General features: G+C 31.3%; 1 protein-coding gene, 1 long non-coding RNA gene and 1 other non-coding gene across 5 annotated transcripts; all 3 read left to right on the top strand.

Annotated features, from left to right (window-relative positions):
- The first annotated feature begins 1,793 nt into the window (after positions 1–1,793).
- On the top strand, positions 1,794–9,420 carry LOC110617286 (WPP domain-interacting tail-anchored protein 2). 3 transcript variants are annotated; one of them, XM_021759981.2, is made up of 5 exons: positions 1,794–2,154; positions 4,953–5,487; positions 5,576–6,711; positions 7,314–7,505; positions 9,039–9,420. In XM_021759981.2, the coding sequence occupies exons 2-5, from the start codon at positions 4,974–4,976 to the stop codon at positions 9,264–9,266; spliced, it is 2,070 nt and encodes a 689-aa protein (XP_021615673.1). In that variant the 5' UTR covers positions 1,794–2,154; positions 4,953–4,973; the 3' UTR covers positions 9,267–9,420. The 3 variants fall into 3 exon arrangements, with proteins under 3 accessions (XP_021615673.1, XP_021615672.1, XP_021615674.1); XM_021759980.2 differs by having other exon boundaries at positions 1,811–2,154; positions 4,887–5,487; XM_021759982.2 differs by having other exon boundaries at positions 1,812–2,154; positions 4,887–5,487; positions 7,314–7,509.
- Positions 9,421–18,717: 9,297 nt separating this feature from the next.
- On the top strand, positions 18,718–19,464 carry LOC122723896. Its single transcript, XR_006351070.1, has 2 exons — positions 18,718–19,330; positions 19,397–19,464. It is a non-coding gene; the product is annotated as an uncharacterized LOC122723896 (long non-coding RNA).
- A 172-nt stretch (positions 19,465–19,636) lies between these two features.
- On the top strand, positions 19,637–19,716 carry LOC122723923. Its single transcript, XR_006351118.1, has one exon. It is a non-coding gene; the product is annotated as a small nucleolar RNA R160 (small nucleolar RNA).
- Positions 19,717–22,604: the final 2,888 nt, after the last annotated feature.

Below are 22,604 nucleotides of genomic sequence, written 5' to 3'. Positions count from 1 at the left end.
TATAGCAATACAAATTAAGGTTTATTTTGTGTTTTTTCCCATAGAGTCTATGGTGCTAAAGTTGAGTTGACCATGCACAGATTTTGTGCAACATGAAAGGGCATGACAAAACTTGTTGCCTTTCACCCATTTCAGAGAGAGTTGAGAAGTTAGATTAATTAGTTAAACATCCATGTCTAAGCAGGAAATGATCAGGACGGATTTCCAGATTAGGGTTTTGTATTTTGTGGGTGTATTATTATTTAGGGTTTTGTATTTGTGGATTTCTAAATTAGGGTTTTCTAAGTCTTGTCGGCATTCCATAAATGGTTTTGACACATTGATCTTCACAAGGTAAAGTTTAAAAGCCAATGTCGTGCATTTCTTGGTATCTCTTTCACTCTATGTAATCCACGTGCTTGCATTTCTATATGTTGGTTTTTATTTAAGTTGAAATTTTTAATTAATTAATTTAATAAAATTTAAAATAATAATAATAAAAAATAAATAAACATTCTCTTTTTTAATGGTAAGTACATCCGAGTAAATATGATAGTCTCAAATAAATTCTCCAATCCTCGTTCTCTAATTAAAAAAAAAAAATATATATATATATATATATAAAATAATTATAAAAATAAAATTTAATACAATTACTAATTTTTTTATAAGATCAATTTAAGGATAAAAATTTTTATTTTAACTATATAAAATATTTTGAAAGAAAATTAATATAATTAATAAGAAAATAATTATATTTATAATAATTAATTTTAATTAATAAGAAACAACGTTTATCTTTATTTTTAATTTTTCAGGGTACATAGTACAGACCTTTCACATATGAAGGAAATGGACCACAAATCAAAGGTTAGGTAGTACTTATGATGGGCCACGGAAGCCCACAATTATCACGCCTAACCAACCGTTGATGGATTGGTGAGTGGTGATGGTCCCCTTTGGGCTAATTGGTAGCGATCCTGTGGTCCATTGCCTAAATTGTCCCACCATCAAACGACGTTGATTATCATTGCCAAATGATGATTGCCAAATATTTCCTACCATTGGTCGTTGCTTTGTTCAAATGTTTAATGTCATTTGTCCTTTCTCTATTTTTAACATCAACCCTTCTTATTATTATTATTTTTTATATTTGACCAATTATAAGCTCCCAATGCATCTAATAATGCACTACGCCATAAATTTTATATCTAAATAATTATTTTTATTTTTAATTTTGAAATATTATAAAATTTTGGAAAAACCCAATTTATTTTGATACACAATCAAAATAAACCTTGTAATAATTTTGACTAATTTTATATCTAAATAAAACACAAGCTAAACTTGATTCATAAAATGTTCCATCTTACTTGTCCCTTAACCAAATTAAAGCCTTGGCTAGAAGTAATACTGCCCTAGAGTGAAGGAGTGCCCTTTGCAAGGTACCCACGTGCATTGGGTGATGATAGAACTGAGTTTCGAGATAGATGAATGAAAAGGGCCAAAATGGACAAGCCCAGCATTGACAAAATCCAATGTCCATTTCTCTTGAAGCCCACACCACAGTGCTGTTTATTATACTCACCACTACCCAATTTTTTGGATGAATTAACTATTGATTTTTAAAATAACGTGGATTAATTAATGAAAATTTACAAAACAAGCCGAGTATTATTAGATTTTAAAAAAATAAAGATTAAATAATTAAATTTATATAGTAAAAAACTTAATGACAATTAAGAAAAAGAGTTTTAAAAGCAAAAACAGTGTTAAATGGGTTATTGTTTTATTTCGTTAAGAACGTGACACTTTGTACATACGCACAAGTTTCCTTTGGCAGGAGCGTCAGTACTTGCGCAATAATTCAATCATGGTTCTGGCGCTGTCTAACGTGCGCCACCCTGGGCCTTTCATTGAACTACCAGCAAGGATGGCTAACTTTTTACGTTGACTTGCCGGTCCTCCGCGGCTCATTTTAGACTTAATCACTCAATCCTTAATCCACCCACACACACACACAGATCCCAGTAAATCAACGGTTTTATGAAGTAAGAGGTAGTTAAAGACTGCAACTTTTCGGTTCTTCCCTCTCTGTTGGAGCTGGAAGTGGATCGACTTCAATTCCTCTTTGTTCTTCACAACTCAGAAAGACCCATCAAATATTTCTCTCTGGTAAACTGCTTTTTTAAAACCCCAATTCACTGATTAGCTGTACATGTTCATAGTTCTTACTTAAAAAAAGAAAAATTCTCTCTGCTGTACACTGCAGTCTTCAGCTATTTTTCACCACATGTTCATTGTTTATTTGATTTTTTTTTGATACGTGGGTAAGTGGCTTTTTGATGAAATATGAATTCTTTGGACTTGTTAGACTTTTTACGTAGTATTTGTTGGATCTTATAATTTTAACATAAGAATTTGCTTTACTTAATTGTTATAGTTTAATGAGTTTTTGGAGTTCCCAGAGATCCTAGCATAGCTCATTAGTTATAGAGTTGGTGGTTTGTTTGTAATCATGTGGTAATAAAGGATGGGGATGCAATAGTGGAGTTCAATTTCATTTCAAACTAGTTTATGTCAAGCGAGATCTTCCCAATGAACTGAAAATAGCCAGACAATTAAGTTTTTGAATGTGAAGTAAAAGGTAGCAGGAAACTGGAAAAAATAAGGACTGGTTTATTACAGTCCTGCAAATGTAGGAATTAAGGAGTTTTAATTATTACATCTGAGGTGGATTGACAAGGTCCCAGGCTAAGAATCACATCAAGGGACGATCTTAAAGGAAAGGGGATAAATTTGTTCTTTTCCTGAGCTATGGCGCGACTGTGACCTTGACGAGGGAGCTCTAACCTTTGCAAGCTCAAGAGGGAGCTAGCAACCCTAACAAAGAAATTAAATTATGATCTGAATTCTTGCACACCTTCTCATTCACTTTGTAGCTTTAAATTATATGCTGAAAGGATATAATTAGAAATTACAAGAGATCTGGCATTGAATTAATCTATTTATGTTTCTATAATCTTGGGATTTATAAGAACTAATTGCTGGTAAATCCATGTAAGTAGGGAGATCTTCGATCACGCTTGTTTTCATCTAATTAGCCTTCCTCCTTTCCCTTCCTTATTCAGTCAGACACCAAACCTCCTTTCACCTGCTGGCATCTGACTACTTGGTTCACTATTTTATTCAGTTGGTCATTTGACCTCCCATCACTTGTAACACTTTCTGTTTATCCTATTTCTTGTGTATCTTCCCCCCCAATGCTAGTCGACTGTGAAGCGTCCTGTATCAATGGATGTGGTTGAGTTTTGTGGAAATGTTTTCATTATCAGTAGTCAAAATCCATAGATGATGGACTGTGAACATGAAATATAAGAGGGGGTTAAGTGAGCTTCCAGTGATCAGATGCTTTCTAGTTTGCTGGTTGAGAGTTCCCTTTTACAAAGTCCAAGATGAAAAGAAAGAAAATTCAAAAGTTATGTAGTAAATCTTGATTCTTGTATATAGGAGATCTGCTGTTGGCATGGTACTTCTATTCCAGTGTTTAAAGGTAGAAAGAACAAATTTGTGTGTTGGCTGAAAGGATTTCAAACCTGTCTAGTCTTTGGACCGGTGAAGATAGAATAGTTTAAGGTTCAAGGGGATTCAACTTATATACTATTAATCATGTATACTATTCAATAAATATCAAATTATGAAACTATATCAAATTGAATAACTCGACCTATTTTGTAAGCAAATTATTAAAATTACAAAGTTCTATTTAAAATTACAAGTAAATTGACATATATTAAAATAATTAGAGTTATTAGAGGAGTATTCTACAGCAGAAAAAGTTTAATTATTTTAATGACATCATTAAAAGCTAAGATATATTTTATATAAAATAATTTAATACATGTACATATATGGATATTCTAAAAAAAAAGTTCTTAAAGCATAGAAGTTAATTAAGCTTCCTCAAGTTCAACTCCTTGTACTAGCAAAGGAGTCATCTTTTTTTTTTTTTTGGTTTCACAGGGACATGTAATCTTTTAAGAAATAATAATACAAATAGTGTATTTTCATAATATATAGTTTGCTATATTTTATAAATAATTTAATATTTTACTTGGAATTTAGATTATACATATTATATATTGAAAGAAAAATATGAAAAGTTTTGGTGTAGTTCAAATGGCAAATAGCTGTAAAGCCTACCATGAGCTTGTGGTTCGAATTCTTGCATTGGCATTGACTTTTTCATTATAAAAAACAAAACAAAGAAGGGTTACATGTCAAATTGATTTAGTGTTGCCCTCCTGAAAATCCCTCCAACCGATTAAATCCGGTCCAAGTTGATTGGTTTATTAATTATTTGGCCAATCCAGAAGGTTTTGTTAAATCTGTTCTGGGTTGACTAATTTCCTTGTTGGTTGGATGGTTCAAAGGTTTTTAAGTTTTAATCGGCTTTTAAAAAAATGTTTTTGAGGGATAAATTGGACCAGCCAAGGGAGTAGTCCCAGTTTTCTAGTCGAACAGGCTAGGCCGGTTCGAATTTGGATGCTATGGTTGGCAGATCCTGATCTCATACCGTTAAATGAATGGATAACATACTAACTCATGTCAGGATTTTTTTTTTTCTTTTTGGTAATGAGGGAATGCTGCAGCCTGCATGTTTGCCCGTCCATTCTGACATTACAAGGCAATGTGGTCAACCATTTTTCAGGGAGTCTTTTTGATTCAGTGATAGCCAGAAAGTCTGATGGTGCTTGTTTTCTCCCATTTAATCTTAGTGATTTTAAGCATTGCCTACTATTTGGATGAAGTAAAAATAGTTGTATCTGCTTGGGATTGCATGATTATGCTGTCATTGCTTATAAACTTTTTATTTAACCGTACCCCTCCTCCCTCTCCATTTGCAGTTAGTAGGAACTATTATGGAAGACCTAATGAAAAGCTTATTTCTGGTTCTTTCTTGTCGACAAAAGCTTAAGGAATTGAACAGCAGGATGGATGACTACTCTATTGACAATCCAGAATCTGACAGAAGACATGAAGGATTTTCATCCCAAGGAGGGGGCATACGGGATATAGAAAGTTTCATGGAAGTTCGAACCAAAGCAGATGCGGACTTGGCGTATTCGTCTGAGAAATTGGTAAACTTGCATGGCCTTTTAATTCATCTATTGGCATGGGATGATGATCTAGAGGTAGTGGCCATGGAAAATAGTTACATCTCAACAACATCTTTTGAGAAGGCACTGGTGTTTGATCTTCTATCTGGTATTTTTGATTCTGAGGTAAGAGAGGTGGAGAATTTCATGGATAATATCCAAGCAGATATTGTTGATGCTCGTCATAAAATATTTTCAAACAAACACTCAACAGAACTAGTCACAATCATGGGAGAGAAATTGCATGATACTGAGGAATCATTGTACAAAACTCAAGAGCGGCTTGCAGAGGTGAAGAAGCAGTCAATCAAGTTGCAGAGCGCCTCTCCAACTTTCAGACTTGAGAACTGTAAGTTACATTTATTGATTTTAAAACCAATATTTAAGAATTTTCTACTTTCTCATTATTTACCTGTTGGAGACTTCCCCATTGACAGGGAAAGAAGACAAGTCCTTGGAGTTTTCAGCCAACAATCAACTGCAACATATTAATGCAGATGCAAAATGGAGGACAGCTGAACAAAAAAGAAATATTCTAGGAATGTTGGACAAGTCTCTTGCACGAGAAATTTATCTCGAGAAGAAATTATCTGAACTAAGACAGAGCGAAGAACAGCTGAAATTAAAGCTGCATTACACGGAACAAGTAACTTTTCGCATGGAGGAAGCTGCAGAAGTCGTTTGGGGAAGGTTTTTAGAAGCAGAAAATGCTGCAGAGGTGCTCATGGGGATCTCAAAGGAATTGGTTGGTCGAATTCAGATTGTTCAATTTAATCTGAATGGTTCACTCCAACGAGAAGCTGAATTAAAATCTGAACTTGAAGATTGCAGAAGACAGTTAGATGCCAAAAACACTGCTTTGAGGAAGCTTGAGATTAGCACTGCAGAACCTGTAACCAAAAGCTTGGAAGTGCCCACTTTGATGGAAAAAGTAAATTCACTTGAGGAACAGCTGAAAAGATCTGAATTATGTCTAAAGCATGCAAATGAATTCAATGAAGATATTCAAGAACAACTTAGTGAGTTAGAAAATATAGTTGAGACTCTGAAAGATAACATCTATGAAGCAGAAAGTAGGGCTGAGATTGCAGAGGCCAAAGTTACACAGTTAACAGATACAAATTTGGAACTGACAGAGGAAATTAATTTTCTTAAAAGTAGCGCAGATAGTAATAACAAAAAGGTGAGCTTACTCGAGAAGCAGGTAAGGGAATTGGAAATCCAACAGCAGCATTCAAAGGTATCTTCTGAAGTAAGTCAAGAGCAACAAAACATGTTGTATTCTGCAATATGGGATATGGAAACGTTGATTGAAGATTTAAAATCAAAGGTATCCAAAGCTGAAAATAAGACCGAGAGTACGGAAGAGCAATGTATAATATTATCTGAAACAAATATGGAACTTGGTAAAGAATTAAGTTTCTTAAGATCTAGAGTGAAAAGCTTAGAGGTTGCTTTGGATCAAGCAAACAACTCAAAAGCAGCAGGTGCAAAGGAAATTGATCTGAAGACAAGGCTTATCATGGATACGGTAAGGCAACTAGCCAAAGAAAGGGAGCACATCCAAAATCAGGTATTAACTTAGCTGCATGTTTACTACAAGCATTCTAACTGAACCTGTAACTTTATAGTGCTTGTTGCATCATTTGCTTTCAAATTGATGGTAGGAACTTAATAATGTATTTGGACATCTGCTAAATGTTTCATTGCCTCTCGTATTATTATTGTTAATAGGGTTTTCAAAGGCAGCATGTAATACCCTAAAGCTTTTACTGTGAATGTGATGGTTCCCATTAGCCCTGTTTATGGAGCTTTGAAAGCTAATCAAATCAGGAATAGGAACCCTAACTAATTAGGAATACTAAATAACCTAAACTAGGAAATAATAATAATATTAATGGCTAAAAGTAACAAACTTCCTAGATTTCCTAATTTTATGATAAACAAGATCCCTAAATTTTATTAGGATCCTTATCTTCCCATACTGCATTAACTAGCCTTAGCTAATTGACCTTTAGTATGCAAAACACAATTGCACCGCTGATTTCATGAGATATCTACCTTATTTGGCCTTTTCTCTTCAAATAAAGTGTAAGTTTATGCTGCCATCTACAACAGACTTATAGGACTAGAACATTCATCTCCATTTTTGCTGATATACCATGTCTTGTGCAGCTATTTTCTTTGACGAGGGAAAACAAACTATTGGTGGAGAAGTTAAGAAATGCCAAAAGTGAAGCTCATACAATTATACACAAATATGGAGATGTGGATGTTAAAAAGGTGCCCTTTTCAGAAAGCAACTTATCTAATGAAACTTTTGGAAAAGCTTCTGAGGAAGCAATGTCCTTATCTAAAAGTTCCCAGGCAGGTACTTTTTGGGATCTTATCTGTTTTTATATTTATTTATTTATTATTGTTATTGTTATTATTTCGTTTATTAGATTATGTTGAAAATGAAGGTTTTTAAGTTCTTGTAATTCTTTTGTCTGACCTTAGCTTGAAGTTGAACCGGTCCTTCCATTTTCTTTTTTACTGAAAAAAAAATGAATTATAAGAGATAAGGGACTGAATGAACCGTGAAGTGATTTATGCATATGGGGTGGGAAGTTTAAACATTCTTATACTAGGATGTGGTAAAGGATCCATATATCTGGCAATTTATTACCTTTCCAAGTTGTGAATTCTCGATGCAGACCAGGGCCTTTAGATCCTTGAAAACCTTAGGAACTGCTATTACTGGTCTCATCTTCAAAGTGCTGTTTGATTCACATGTGGATAACCTTTGTTATACATTCAGTTCTCACTTTTGCAATCTTAGTCTGAGAAGGTACAAATGGCAATCCCATGAACATTATAAATATATACTAACTTTTTTTGGGGGGAGTTCACATGTGAATTTTCAGTTCTTTCCTCTAGAGGCTGGTAGAAAAGGCTGAAGAGCATCTTACAACAATTATGTACATTGTATATAAGAGATCAACCTCTTCTAAAAGCCACTTGCATAGAGTCTTATCCCTGCCTTCCAACTATCATTCCACCCAAAAAAAAAAAAACTTGTGCTGCTTCGGTTGCATACCCTGGGTTTGAAGGGAAAGATTTGGGTGTGGAATGATTGCTATAACTTAGTTACCCAGAAAGAATTACTAAAGTCCCACTCGAAAATCATTACTCTAGTGAATGGCAGTTGGAGTGACATTAACAAGTTTTGGAGTAGGAATAAGTTATCTTTTACTAAACTAGTTGATGCCTTCAATTTCATGTGGTTGATGAGAGTTTGATATTTCGGCAAAAAACATGCTCTTATAGATCCTCCCTGTTGATGAACAGGCAATGTTGTTTTGTGTTGGTTGGCTTCAGATGTAGAATACAGAGACTGTATGAGAGAGTGGTTACTGTAACTTGTGATTGACAGACCTTGGCTCCTTAAGATTTTGACTTTGTGGTGTCCCATATTTTCAAGAAGGATGTTGTTATTAGGTAATGATTGCTGGTAACAAAAGAAATGAGGGAAAGGATTCTCAGTCAAGCTCTTTTCCTTTTAAGAGTATTGGGATATGTGACCCGAACTAAGTCTACCATATGACTGAGAATAGATATAGATAATTAAAATTGTCATAGGAATAGATATATATATATGCAGAGAGCATGTCAGTATACCATATGCACAAAATAAGTTCCTTAACTCAATGGATTGCTTCATTTAAAACCATCATTATGATTAGTCTCCAAAACTGGCCTTTAACCTTCATTTCTTATTATCAACTGAAGTTGCTGCTCTTCACTTACATTCTCTACTCTGCGATTTAAAATTGTAATATCTCTACTTGCTACACCTTGTATTACTGTGTGTTCTGGCTCGAGAAGCGTCTTGGATATATTCATTCTATCTCTGAACAGGTGGATAAAGCGATTGAAGATGCAAACCCACATGAGATTGAAGAGGGGAGTTCTCATCATCCCACAGATGAAAGTTGTGACTTGGTTTCGAAGCTTGAAGTGGATAAGACAGAGCAGGCAGGCAAGACTAACAGAGTACTTAATTTTAAAGCAATTCTTGTTGCAGTAATTGCAGTGGTTGCCATATATTTGTTGCATAAGGAACCTCTCCAATTTGAGAACTTCTGATTGCTAACTAATTTTTATGTTGTAATTGGGGTGTTTTGCAATTGTGTTTCATTGTTGCACTTGCACATAGTTGTTCTTTTCAATGCCATTCATGGCACCAACATATGAATCACTTGTAATGAGACACTTTATCATTATAAATTCTTTGATTGTATTTTTTTTTTCTTTTAGTATTTGGGAATGGAAATTTGGTATTGAAGAAATTTGAATCCTTGTATTATACAGAAGTAGAATAACCACATATAGAAATTTGAATAGTCAACCCATTCAATCTTTTTTTATTTGAGAGATTTACAATTTAGTTTCTAGGTATTGCCATTATTAACAAATCAGTCCCTACATTTTCAGAAACCTATTAAAACTTCATTTTCTTTCTGTCAACAAAATAGTCATTCTGTCATCTTTTCCGTTAAAAATAAATAAAGGATGAGAGGAAAAATTTTTAAAATCCAATTTTGCCCTCATATAAAATCTCTTATTTAGTTCTTGGATATTGCTATTATTAACAAGTCAGTTTTTATATTTTTAAAAATTTATTAAAACGTTCTTATATTTTCTCATATCTATTAAAACATTCTTATCGTCAACGAAATAGTCCCTTCTCCTCAACGAAATAGTCCATCCTCCTCCTCCTTAAAAAAAAGAAAAAAAAGAAGAAGATGATGATGATGGAGAAAAAGAAGAAAAAGAAAAAAAAAAAAGAAGAAGATGATGAAGAAGAAAAAGAAGAAGAAAAATCTCATCCTCCTTGAAAAAGAAGAATAATAAGAAAAATAAAAAAAGAATCAAAGAAGAAGAAGAAGAACTAAAGAATAAGAAAAACTAAAGAAGAAGATGAGGAAGAATTAACGAAGAAGGAGGGAGAGGGGGAGGAGGAGGAGAAGGAAAAGAAGGGAGGTAATTTGGCCTTTTACTATATTTTTAATGGCAGAAATAGACGGAAAGACTATTTTATTTACGGAGAAAAAAAATAATGATATTTTAATAGGTTTCTGAAAATATAGGGACTAATTTATTAATAATGACAATATCCAGAGACTAAATTGTAAATCTTCCTTTTTATTTCTCTTTGATCTGCTCTTTACGTGGCTACTAGTGAGTGATTCAATTGGTGGCAACTCCTCCCCTTTCTTTTCTTTTTTTTCTTTGAAAATATTTTTTTTTTAATGATACAATATTATAAGTATTATTATTTTAATATAAATTAAATTATATATCTTAAAATAAAAATAATAAAATCAGTATTATTTAATTTTAATATAAATTAAACTATAAATTCTAAAATAAATAGGCCATTGTTGAAAAATACTTAAAGTAATTTAATTTTTACAATAGAGATATCGAATTACAGTAAGTGATAAAATTTAGACACAAAAATAGTAAATTTCCTAATATTTTTAAAATGGGTTTTATAATTTAATTTAAGAACTAAATTTAAATTAATGAAAAGTATTGTTATAACTCATAAAAACTAAAGTTAAAAGACACAGGTAAATTTTAACTAAAAATTTTATCTATTAACTTGTAAAATTAAATTTATTATTTATTTTTCTTAGATACTGGATATATAGATTATTAATTAACTTGGTTTTGGTTCTTACAAATTTAAATTTGAATAATGGTCTAACACTTGATAAAGTAATTATATTTATTTTTTAGTGCAGATTACATTTTACATTGATCATGTGTTAAGCTGAGGTTTGCCTTCACAAAAATAACTTTAACTTTATTTGGGTCGATTTTTCTAATTATATAATTTTTTTTCTATTTTTTTCTAATCCTTTAATATGGGAATTCAAAACCCAAGCTATGTTTTGGCAGGGGTTAAATAGATTATATATTATGGGATTAATAATTAATTTTATTGAGTTATTATTTAATTTTGAGCTCAAATTTATATTAGTTTAATATACTGATTTTTTTTTTAAAAATGAGAGAAATATCATTTAACTTAAAATGATCAAAGAAACTATATGAGAAGGAGAGATATGAGCTCAAACTCTTTCACCTGATTCAGAATGAGCCGATATTATTAGAACATGAGCGACATCATTCGCAGACCTGTGAATAAAACCACATCTTACTTCTTCATAATTGGATTGAAACAATTTATAATTTTGAACTAAAAGATCAAAAGGTGATAAATCATCTAACGAAACATTGTTAATGAACATAACAAAAACCTGAGCATCCGATTCGAAAAGAACTCGATCCCATCCACACTCTTTAATCCAGCTCAACGCCTCTGGAAAAGTCATTGCCTTAGCGCACTTAACCTCCATCTGACTGCAAAAACAGCCTGCTTTAACCGCCATAAATCTACCATCAGCATCTTGGACTACACTGATTTATTTCATTTCCAATATTAAATCCAACATTATGAAAAACTATTTCATTAGCAATTAACTCTATTTTATTAACTCCATGTGAAAAGGTGTAATTCTATAATAACTCTAATCCCACTTAATTAATGTTTTCTTTCATCAAACCGATGAGAAAAAGAAGACAAGCAGGCATATACATTTTCATAGTCTTTACCTATATTACTTTTAATCATAATGTATATTATTTTTAGGAAAATTTATTATTTATATTTTTATAATATAAAAAAAAACTCATTTATCAATTTTAAAAAATTTATTAATTAATTTTAATTATTAATTTTTTATCATTAATAAATTTTTTAAAACTTTATAAATTTTTAAATGTATTTTCAAAAATCGATGAATTAATTCTTATTTTTTTTCAATAGTTTTATATCAAAAAATTAATATTTTAAAATTAAAAATTACAAACATTTATTGAGCATAGCATAAAAAAGAGAAAAGTGTTAAAATATTAGTAAAATTTAATTTAATAATATTAAATTAATTATAAATTATAATATTTTGAATTAGTTTAATAGTATAAATAAAAAAAGAAAGAACAAGTAAAAATCATAAAAATTACAGTATAGGAAACTTTATAATTTAATTTTTATTTTTAATTTATTTATAATTTAAATGAATTTAAATTATATTAAATATATTTATAATATAATCGAGTTTAAATTTGAAATTAAATGAATTTAAATTTTAGTTTTTTAACTGGAATTTGAGTTAGCTTGTTAATATGATAAACAAGTTTATTATTGAGTTCGAATTTAATATTTATTTTATGAATTCAGTTATAAACTGAGTCGAGTTCGGAATTCGAACTTGATCTTTTAAGTTTATTTTTTAATTAAATTGCATTTATTAATATTTGACTCCGCTCGACTTAATTCGATTACAGTCCTATCAGAACTCGGGAAAGAGAACTTGCTTGATCTATGCAAAAAATTTTCAAAAATCTAAATGCACGGACATGGACATAGTAGGAATCTGGAGTGATGAACAGGTCTAAAAACCTGATGAGCCAGGTCAAAAAGAGGTTCATAATTTGACAGATACATGATCGGAATGAAGCATTTGTCTCTCCCTCACTCAAATCGAATCAGGTTATATTAGTGTTCGACTAATTTTGTCTTAAATAAGTCTCAGCTTCCCAATGGCCCAGTCCAATTAAAGTAATGGGCATGTAGCTTCGCTATATAAAGATCAGCTACTAGCTAGTGTCTCCTCACCATAAGCCTTCTTCTTCTTCCCATAGATTTTTGTTCAGAGAAATCAAGAGAGATGTGGCCTTATTGGGTTTACGTTGTAGCTGTGGTAGTTGTAGGAGTCACACATTGGATTTACAGGTGGAGGAACCCAAAATGTAGTGGCAACTTGCCTCCTGGTTCTATATTGGCTTCCCTCTTATAGGGGAGACCTTCGAGTTTATCAAGACATGCAACGCACTGGACGTCCCACCTTTTATGAAGAAGAGAATAGAAAGGTAACCACAAAGAATTCATAATATCCATCAAATTGTCGATTAAAATCTGTTAGAATTTTTTGCTTCAACTTTCCTTGTTCCTTTGGTTTTAGATATGGGCCGCTGTTCAAGCCCAGCTTGGCTGGTCGACCGGTTGTGGTGTCATCGGACCCTGACTTCAGCTATTACCTCCTTCTGCAAGAAAGGAAGTTAGTAGAACGATGGTACTTGGATTCCTTTGCTAAGCTTCTTCGCCAGGATGTATACGTCCATCATTTCAGTTCAGTACATACATAAGTATCTCAGAAACTTGATTTTGGGTTACTTTGGCCCTGAGAGACTCAAAGCTGACCTCATGCCTGCTTTAGAGAATACCATAAGCAGAAGCTTGCAGGATTGGCCTAAGCAAGTTCTGGTTTGGTTCGAAATGGTAATTTTAGGGAAGTTAATTTCCTGAAGAGCACACTTGCAGGAAAAGATAATTCTCTGAAAAGGCAGGAAAGTATAATTTGAATGTCTTTTGGCATATTAAATTTTCAAAAAATAAATAGAGTGTGACTATATATAAAAATGACATAAATATTTCTATTTTAAATATATGTATAATATTTAAAATATATCATTCAATTTAATAGAAAAAATTATATATTAACCAAATACTTAAATCTTGAAAAGTAAATATTCAACTCACATAATACTCAAGATATAATTTTTTTTTATAATAATAATAAAAATTATCATAAAATATAAAAAATGTTTATATTTAATTTAATTAATTTCTTTCTTTATTTGAATGAATATATAACTTAAATAAAATTATATCATGAAATTTTTCACACTATCATTATCTATCAAAATATAATCTTTAATTTTCTATTAATTTTTATCTAAATGCTTAATTATAAAAAAATAAAAAAGATAAAATAAAAAATAAGAATAAGTAACTTAAAATTACTTGGGTTGGGGAGGGAAATTGTAGAGGGAAAGTAGCAGTTCATAATATTTTTCGGAAAGTTCTCTATCTCTTGCTAAATAACCCCAACCAAACATAGCCTAAGTAAATTATTAATTACTCTGAGCTTTCTCATTAATTATTAGGTGACTAATGGCAACTTTTCATGTTTTGTGAACTGCAGATGATATTTGATTTCACTGCGGGAGGATTGTTTGGTTATGAAGCTGAAAATTCACCAGTAGAAAATTTAGCTAAAAGTTTCACCAATTTCTTTGAAGGACTTATGAAATTCCCTTTGAATATTCCAGGCACATCTTTTCACAGATGCATGAAGGCAATTAATGAAGCTGATCTTTCATTTATAAATATCATAAAATTTCTAAAGCAAGCAAATTCTGATTTATACAATTTGAACTGCATGTATACGAATTATCATGTGCAGAACCAGACGAGAATAATAAAACTAATAGCAGACATGTTAGAAGAAAGACGTATAGAGAAAAGAGTTTTTGTATTATTTATTGAACGTATTACATGAGCTTATATAATACAAGTCTACAACTAACTAAATACAAGATAAGCATACAGCTATAACTCAAATACTAAAAATAAGTATACAGCTATAACTCAAATACTAAAAATATAGATAAAACTGTTATAGTTAGTCTTTATCCTTAATATCTACAACTAACTAAATACAAGATAAGTATACAGTTATAACTCAAATACTAAAAATAGATAAAACTGTTATAGTTAGTCTTTATCCTTAATACGCCCCCGCAAGATTGAGGCGCCATTGGAGACTCCAATCTTGGTTCTAAAGTAACAAAACTGAGTTCTTCCCAAAGCCTTTGTAAGCACATCAGCAACTTGATCTTTTGAACTTATGTGAAGAACCCTTAACTGTCCAGCATTAATTTTCTCGCGAACAAAATGGTAATCCAGTGCAAGATGCTTCATCCTAGTATGATAGATTGGATTGGCGTAGAAGTAAGTCGCACCAAGATTATCACAATGAAGGACTGGTGGTTGTGATATTGGTGCTCCCAAATCTTGTAATAAACTTTGAACCCAAAATACCTCTGCTGCAGCATTGGCTAAGGCTTTGTACTTAGCCTCTGTAGAAGATCGTGAGACAGTCTTTTGCCGACTAGATTTCCAAGAGATAATATTAGAACCAAGATATAGAACATAAGCAGTTGTAGACCGCCCATTATCAAGGACACCACCCCAATCAGAATCAGAGAAGGCAAACAGAGTATGAGTGGAATTTCGATTGAGAAATAAGCCATAATGTATGGTTCCTTTGAGATATCGCAAAACACGTTTCAGTGCTTGAAGATGAGTTTGCATCGGTGCATGCATAAACTGTGACAGCCGATTCACTGCAAAAGAAACATCAGGACGCGTAATTGCCAAATATTGAAGAGATCCAACAATTTGGTGATATACGGTGGAATCAGTCGAACTAGAACCATCATTTAAGATCAGCTTGTCTCCTGTAGACATAGGAGTATTCACCTCTTTAGCTCCAGCCATATTAAATCGGTCTAACAAATTAGCAATATGTCGATGTTGCGAAAGAAATAATCCTGCAGCTGTAGAAATTACTTCAATCCCCAAAAAATGATTTAATATTCCCAAATCTTTGATAGAGAACTGAGCAGATAGCTTCTGTACACAGGTATTCAGAAAATAATTGTTATTACCTGTAAGTACAATATCATCAACATATACTAGAAAATATGCAGTAATCCCATTGGAGGAAAAAATAAACAAGGACGCATCAGCATTTGATTTGCGAAAACCAAGTTTGAGCAAAAAAGAAGTAAGTTCAAGATACCAAGCTCGTGGAGCCTGTTTCAAACCATAAAGAGACTTCTTCAGTTTGCAAACATAATCAGAAAACTCAGGTTGCACATATCCTGGAGGTTGCTGCATGTAGACATCTTCATAAAGTGTGCCATGTAAAAAGGCATTATTTACATCCAATTGCCTTAACTGCCATCTTTTAGAAATTGCAAGAGTAAGAACTACCCGAATTGTGACCGGTTTTGTAACCGGACTAAATGTATCAAAATAATCACGCCCAAGTTCCTGAAGAAATCCTTTGGCAACCAAACGTGCCTTGTACTTATCAATAGTACCATCCGGTTTACGCTTAATTCGAAACACCCATTTGCAACTAATAAGATGATGTTTGTCTCTCGGAACCAGCTCCCAAGTTTTATTTTGCAAAAGAGCATTGTACTCTGAATCCATCGCCTGCCGCCAAAGTGAACTTGCCAGAGCTTGTTTAACTGTTCTTGGCTCGAGTGTATCCTGTAAAGGATATTTAGTTGTAAGATTAATAAAAGAAGAATTAAAATACTTTGAGTTAGGCTTCCTTTGTCGCTGCTGCCGTTGTACAGGAGCTGGAACTAAGTCTTGTGAAACAATCGGTAGTGGCAAATCTAAATCAGCAGTAGAAGATTCAGTCATCAAAGGTTCAACTTGTTGAGTCTCAGTACTAATTAATGGCATGGCAGATTGATCAGATTCTGCTGATAATGCTGTAATAGATTCTGAACCAGTACTCGAAACCAACAAATCAGAATCACTTGGAATAGAAATTGCCAATGGAACCGAAGCAACTACAGTTGGTGCAACAGGTGATGAATTTTGTTGTTGTGCCGAACCTGTACAAGAAGCATCTCGAAAATAATCTGTAAATTGATGAGAACTAGTGCAAGTTTCAGATGGAAAAATATGCTCAACAAATTGAACATGACGAGACAAATACAAACGATTAGCCTTTGGATCGTAACATTTGTATGCAGATTGAGTTGGAGAATATCCAAGAAAAATACAAGGCAATGAACGACACTGAAGTTTAGAATTATTATATGGTCTTAGCCATGGAAAACAAAGACAACCAAAATATTTCAATCTCTTAAAATTATGAGACATACCAAACAATCTAGAGAAAGGTGTTTGAAACGAAATAGCGGACGAAGGCAACCGATTAAGCAAATAAACAGCAGCCTGGAAAGCATGAGACCAATAATTAGAAGGTAAAGACGAAAATTGTAACATAGCAAGACCTGTTTCAACTATTGAGCGATGACGACGTTCAGCAGTACCATTATACTCTGGCGTATGTAGAGGTGTTGTATAATGTGAAATACCACAAGACAAAAAATGATGCTTAAGCTTTTAATACTCCCCACCATTATCAGTGAACACATAAACAATTTTAGTGTGAAAATAATTTTCAACCAATTTCTGAAAGTGGATAAACAAATCATGAGTATCAGATTTCTTCTTCATGGGATATAGCCAAACATACTTAGAATAGTGATCAATAAATGTAACGTAATACTCATAGCCATCAATAGATTTTTGTGTAGGATCCCAAACATCGGAATAAACAAGTTGCAAAGGCTTATTACTAATAAGAGAATTCTCAAAAACGGTAATTTATGACTCTTGCTTATAGAGCAGGAAGTACAATGAAAACTAGAAACATAGTTAGACATAGACTGAAGACCAATATTTCGAAGTACTAACAAAATTCTGTGCTAATTTAGTCTCATTGAGAAAAACAGCAATCGGTTTGGTTCCCTTAGAGTTCTGTGCTAATTTAGTCTTTAAGGACAAAATTCTAGAACGAGAAACATTAGCAAAACTCTGGTGAAGCCGATCCCATGCTTCTTTGGCAGTATTGGCTGAAGAAATCAATGGTTGAATAGTATCGGAACAACTTCCTAAAAGAGCATTGATCAAGATTTGATCTTGTCGAAACCATAAGGCGAAAGCTGGGTTGGCTGTTTTGTCTTTTTCAGAAAGAAATTGTGATGGTGCAACCCGTGAACCATCAATAAAATCAAGTAAATCAATATCAATTAAGGTTGATTGGATCTGTTTTCTCCAAACAGGAAAATTCTCCTGAGTAAGTTTAATAGGAAAATGCGTTGGAGCATTTAATTGAATAATAGTAATAGATGACGAAGCCATTAATTAAAGTTTAAGAAAATTGGATTAGAAAACTCGTGAGAGCAGATTGCGGCTCTGATACCATATAGAGAAAAGGGTTTTTGTATTATTTACTGAACGTATTACAGGAGTTTATATAATACAAGTCTACAACTAACTAAATACAAGATAAGTATACAGCTATAACTCAAATACTAAAAATAAGTATACAACTATAACTCAAATACTAAAAATAGATAAAACTGTTATAGTTAGTCTTTATCCTTAATATCTACAACTAACTAAATACAAGATAAGTATACAGCTATAACTCAAATATTAAAAATAAATAAAACTGTTATAGTTAGTTTTTATCCTTAATAAGACGACGATCTCCAAGGAAGCAGAAAGAAGATCTGCTTGAGCAGGTTGTGGAGGACATGAAAAAGGAGACATTCTGGACAATTTGGTCAAAACACAGATTTTTTTTTTTTTTTTATAAAATTCACCAGTGAATTCATTTATCCTGCACAAATAATGACCATGTTTATGTTTAAATGGCAGAGACAAACGGTTAAACAAAGAATATCAAGGGACAAAATTTTCATACGACTATTTATCTCGAGATATTGAATATTCCTTGTTCAAGACGTGGAAATACTTTTAAATGTGATTACCTAACGCGACGTCGTACTTGTCACGAAGTTCACCTCTCACCCCGCCATCCACACGTGGCTCTTCTTTGTCAGTTCCAATAACAAACAATTAAAACCCTAATCCCAATTAAAGCCCTAAACCCTTGAGCGCACACTATAAAACCATCTTAAGCCACAATTGAACAATGATTGCAGTTAAATATGCTCAGAATTTGCTCTTTAGATGGATCAATTTCTTGAACATCTGGAAATATCTGAATTTGAGGTAATAGAATGACTGAAATAGCAAGTGATTAGTAGTTAAAGTTTCTTCGCAAATGCATGAACTAGTTGCTTGATTCTTCAAGTTACAGGCTTTCAAGGAATTAACGAGAAAAGCGTATCATAAGCTGCAATTTAAACCAAAAAATTTGCAGGCAAATCTCATAACTACCTGTGCGGTTTATTTGTGATTATGTTCCAGCGCAGAGAATATATTAGCTTTAAACAAAAAGCAAGTTTATTCTTTTTGAAATGTTTTCACAATCGTTTTGGTCTTTCTGTGTTTAAGCCTTTTGAAAAGCAAAAGCAAAGATATGACTTTCTTTGAATCCGAATATTGGCGTGGAATCGCATCTCGTTTTATTGGTATTCAAGGTTCTCTGATTTTTGAGAAAGAAAAGGTTCTCTGATTGCTTTGCTTTCCTAGTTTTATGCTTTCATTTGTTTAGATCTGAAATTTAGAAAAGGTTCTCTGATTGCTTTGCTTTCCTAGTTTTATGCTTTCATTTGTTTAGATCTGAAATTTTGAATTGGGGTTTTAAGAATTTATAGTCTATATATGGTACTGTAGCTTGTTGATTGTTCTAAATTCAATTAAATTAGCTCTTTTTTTTTTCATTCATGAAAAATTAGCGTTTTATGGAAGCTATGTGATAGGCTGTATTGCATAGTATTAATGTGTTTGGGCTTATTTACTGAGGCAAAGTAAAAAAATGATGAGATCCTAATAGCTGAATTTCATGTGGAATCCTTATATCATAATGGTCTTCAAAGTTCTCTGATTGCTTTGCCATTGCCTTGCCTCGTTTCAATTTTTCCTGAAACATTGGTTTTAAAGTTTGTTGTTGCCTATTGCTGTTCAGTTATGCCTCGCCTCAGGCCAATCTTGTAGCTGTAAAGAAGCCCAAATTTGGTTTTGCTTCTCACACAAATTCATCAAAACTGTTATTTGCCTTGTAATTTATGATTCTCGTCCAAAAAGGGGTTGATTGGTGTGATCTGTAGCTATTGACTACTGTGCTTCTTTCTGAGTACACCTGGTGGATACTTGATGCAAAATTTTTTAAGGCTACCTAGGTAGGTATGCAATCTTCCTGAACCTTTTTAGACGATTCCAAGGATAATTTCGATCTTGGTTCCTTTAATTCTTTTCCTTCCTTTTTTTTTTTTTTACCCTGGCTATATAATTATGGATTTGGGAAGTGACGGGGTGCAAGGGTGCGGAGAGGGGGGCCTGTGGGATTCTTAAAGCTGATATTTATGATGCTTCTTTTTATCCAAGGTTAACGTGCTAACATATGGGGTGTTAGAATAAATGTGGGCATCAAAATTCTTAGCGTGTGATATATATAATTTTTCAGGCTATACGAGCATGATGCAATATTAACATCTCTTTTAGTTCTTTTGAACTAGTCTTTTTCACATGGCTAGTTGAGCAAGAACTTCAAAGAACAGATGAAGCCTTCATATTCAAATGTTGAATATAATACATTGATATTTTCTTTTTATACCATTGACATATTTTGAATTCATAACTATGTATTTATCAGAAAAGTAATATAATTGATCATTCAATAAATATATATTAAACATACATTTCCGATGATCTTTCATTCTATTATCAGTTTTAATTATTAACGAATATTTTTAGTTTGATACTTAAAAAAAGTCAAATTAAAACTGAAAATAATAAAATAAGATAAATTTGTATAAATTATCCGGTTCTATTTAGACTTGTATGAATAGTCTAATAAGCTATTCAAGTGGGATAAAGAGTAGAGATTTCATGGGCTAACAATGGAAATGTGAAAGTTTCAAAAGAATAAAATGATGTTAGGGTTTAGGTTAACACTTTGAAAGATGTAGGGTTTGAACAATATTTTAAAGCAATTTTTTTGCCCTTTTATTGGAATTGACAATGTATAAGAAATGTGTTAAATTTTTTTATGTTTTATCAGTATTCTTCTCTTTTGACTCACAACTTTAACTTTTTGGGGATTTCTATGGGTATTTGGTCTACAACAAACTAACCATTACTTTGTTCCGTAAATTAATCATGTTTTCAAGATATTTTATATTTTATTTTAAATTTTTCATTTTCATAATCAATCATATTACCGAAAAATAAAAATAATTCTAAAAGAATATATAAATATAATATTTTTGAGAAATATTTAAAAATTTACACATATAATATTTGTGTTATAGATATTATAAATTTATATGCAATGATATATATATTTATGTAAAGTAATTATTTTATAAAAATTATTAAATTAATAAAAAATAATACCATATCAAAAATATTAACAATTTAAACTATAAAGATAAAAGGTATATAAAATGACATTTTTAATTAATAGTAATGTTATTAATTTAACAAAATTTTTAATATATCAATTTGTATAAAAATATACTTATATATTAGCAACATCTATTTTCATTAATTTAATATATTTTTTCATAAAATAATATTTTACGAAAAGAATAATAATTTTAAGTAAATTTATTATAAAGTTTACTTCATTTTTGTAACAAAGTAAATTTAAGTTTTTATACTCTTTACAATTATTTTTATTTTCTGTTAATATCAAAAAAATTTTGTATGGGAAACCAATTCATTTTACGAAAAAATTAAAATATAAATATAAAATTTCCGTAAAATATGATAAATTTACATAACAAAGTAATGATTATAAAACAAAATAACCACATAGGCCACTTTAACTTTTATCTCATAATATTTTATATTTTTATCATTTTATTTCCCTTTCTCTATTTCCTACTTCTTCAATCCCTTATTTCTATTTAAAAAAAAAACAAGTAGTTAAACTTCTAAAAATATAATTTCTTCTTAAAATATTTTTTATAAAAAATTATAATTTATTTAAAAATTATTTAATAATATTTAAAAATTATTTAAATCGTAAGTATTTTTTTTAAAAAAAAATTAAAACTATTTATAAATTAATGTATAATTTATTCAAAAATTTAAGATTTGAATGCCTGATTTGTCTCATTGGTAGTGGACATGATAATGACGTCAACAAACTCTGATACTCATATTTAATTAGAGTTTTTTAAGAAGAAAAAAAAAACCTAATGATACAGATTTCTACACCTGGACAATCAGAAAATGACAACTCAAGGTGCTGATGGGCCATTTGGGATTTCTAAGGGTTGATTATGAGAATCATCATTTATAATCCTAAATTAATCTTTTAATTACACATCCATAAATAGTGCAATGTTTCCTTATCTCAAGATCTTGTTTCTAGAGATGAAGAAAGAAATTGATACTATTAATTAGGCCATTAATTAAATATTAGTGACCAAATCTTCATGTTGTATATGTCTTTCAATACAAAAAAACAAAAGAAGTTTACTATGTAGTTAGTTTACGAATATTTTCATTATGAATAAATCCGTCTCTTTGCATATTTTTAAAAATTTATTAAAATATCATGAATGAAATTATTATTTCATTCTCATTTTCGTTAAAAATAAATAAAAAATAAAAAAAATTTTAAAATTTAATTTTATTCTCAAATAAAATTTTTTATTTAGTATTCGAATATTATTATTATTAACAAATCAATTACTATAATTTTAAAAGTTTATTGAAAAATTTTTTTAAATTTATTAAAATATTTTTTTTTCGTTAACGAAATAGTC

The sequence above is a fragment of the Manihot esculenta genome, chromosome 6 (assembly GCF_001659605.2).
Source record: "Manihot esculenta cultivar AM560-2 chromosome 6, M.esculenta_v8, whole genome shotgun sequence".
Lineage (NCBI taxonomy): Eukaryota > Viridiplantae > Streptophyta > Magnoliopsida > Malpighiales > Euphorbiaceae > Manihot > Manihot esculenta.
Note: the sequence above shows the minus strand (reverse complement) of the source record. Positions and strands in the feature narration are given on the sequence as shown.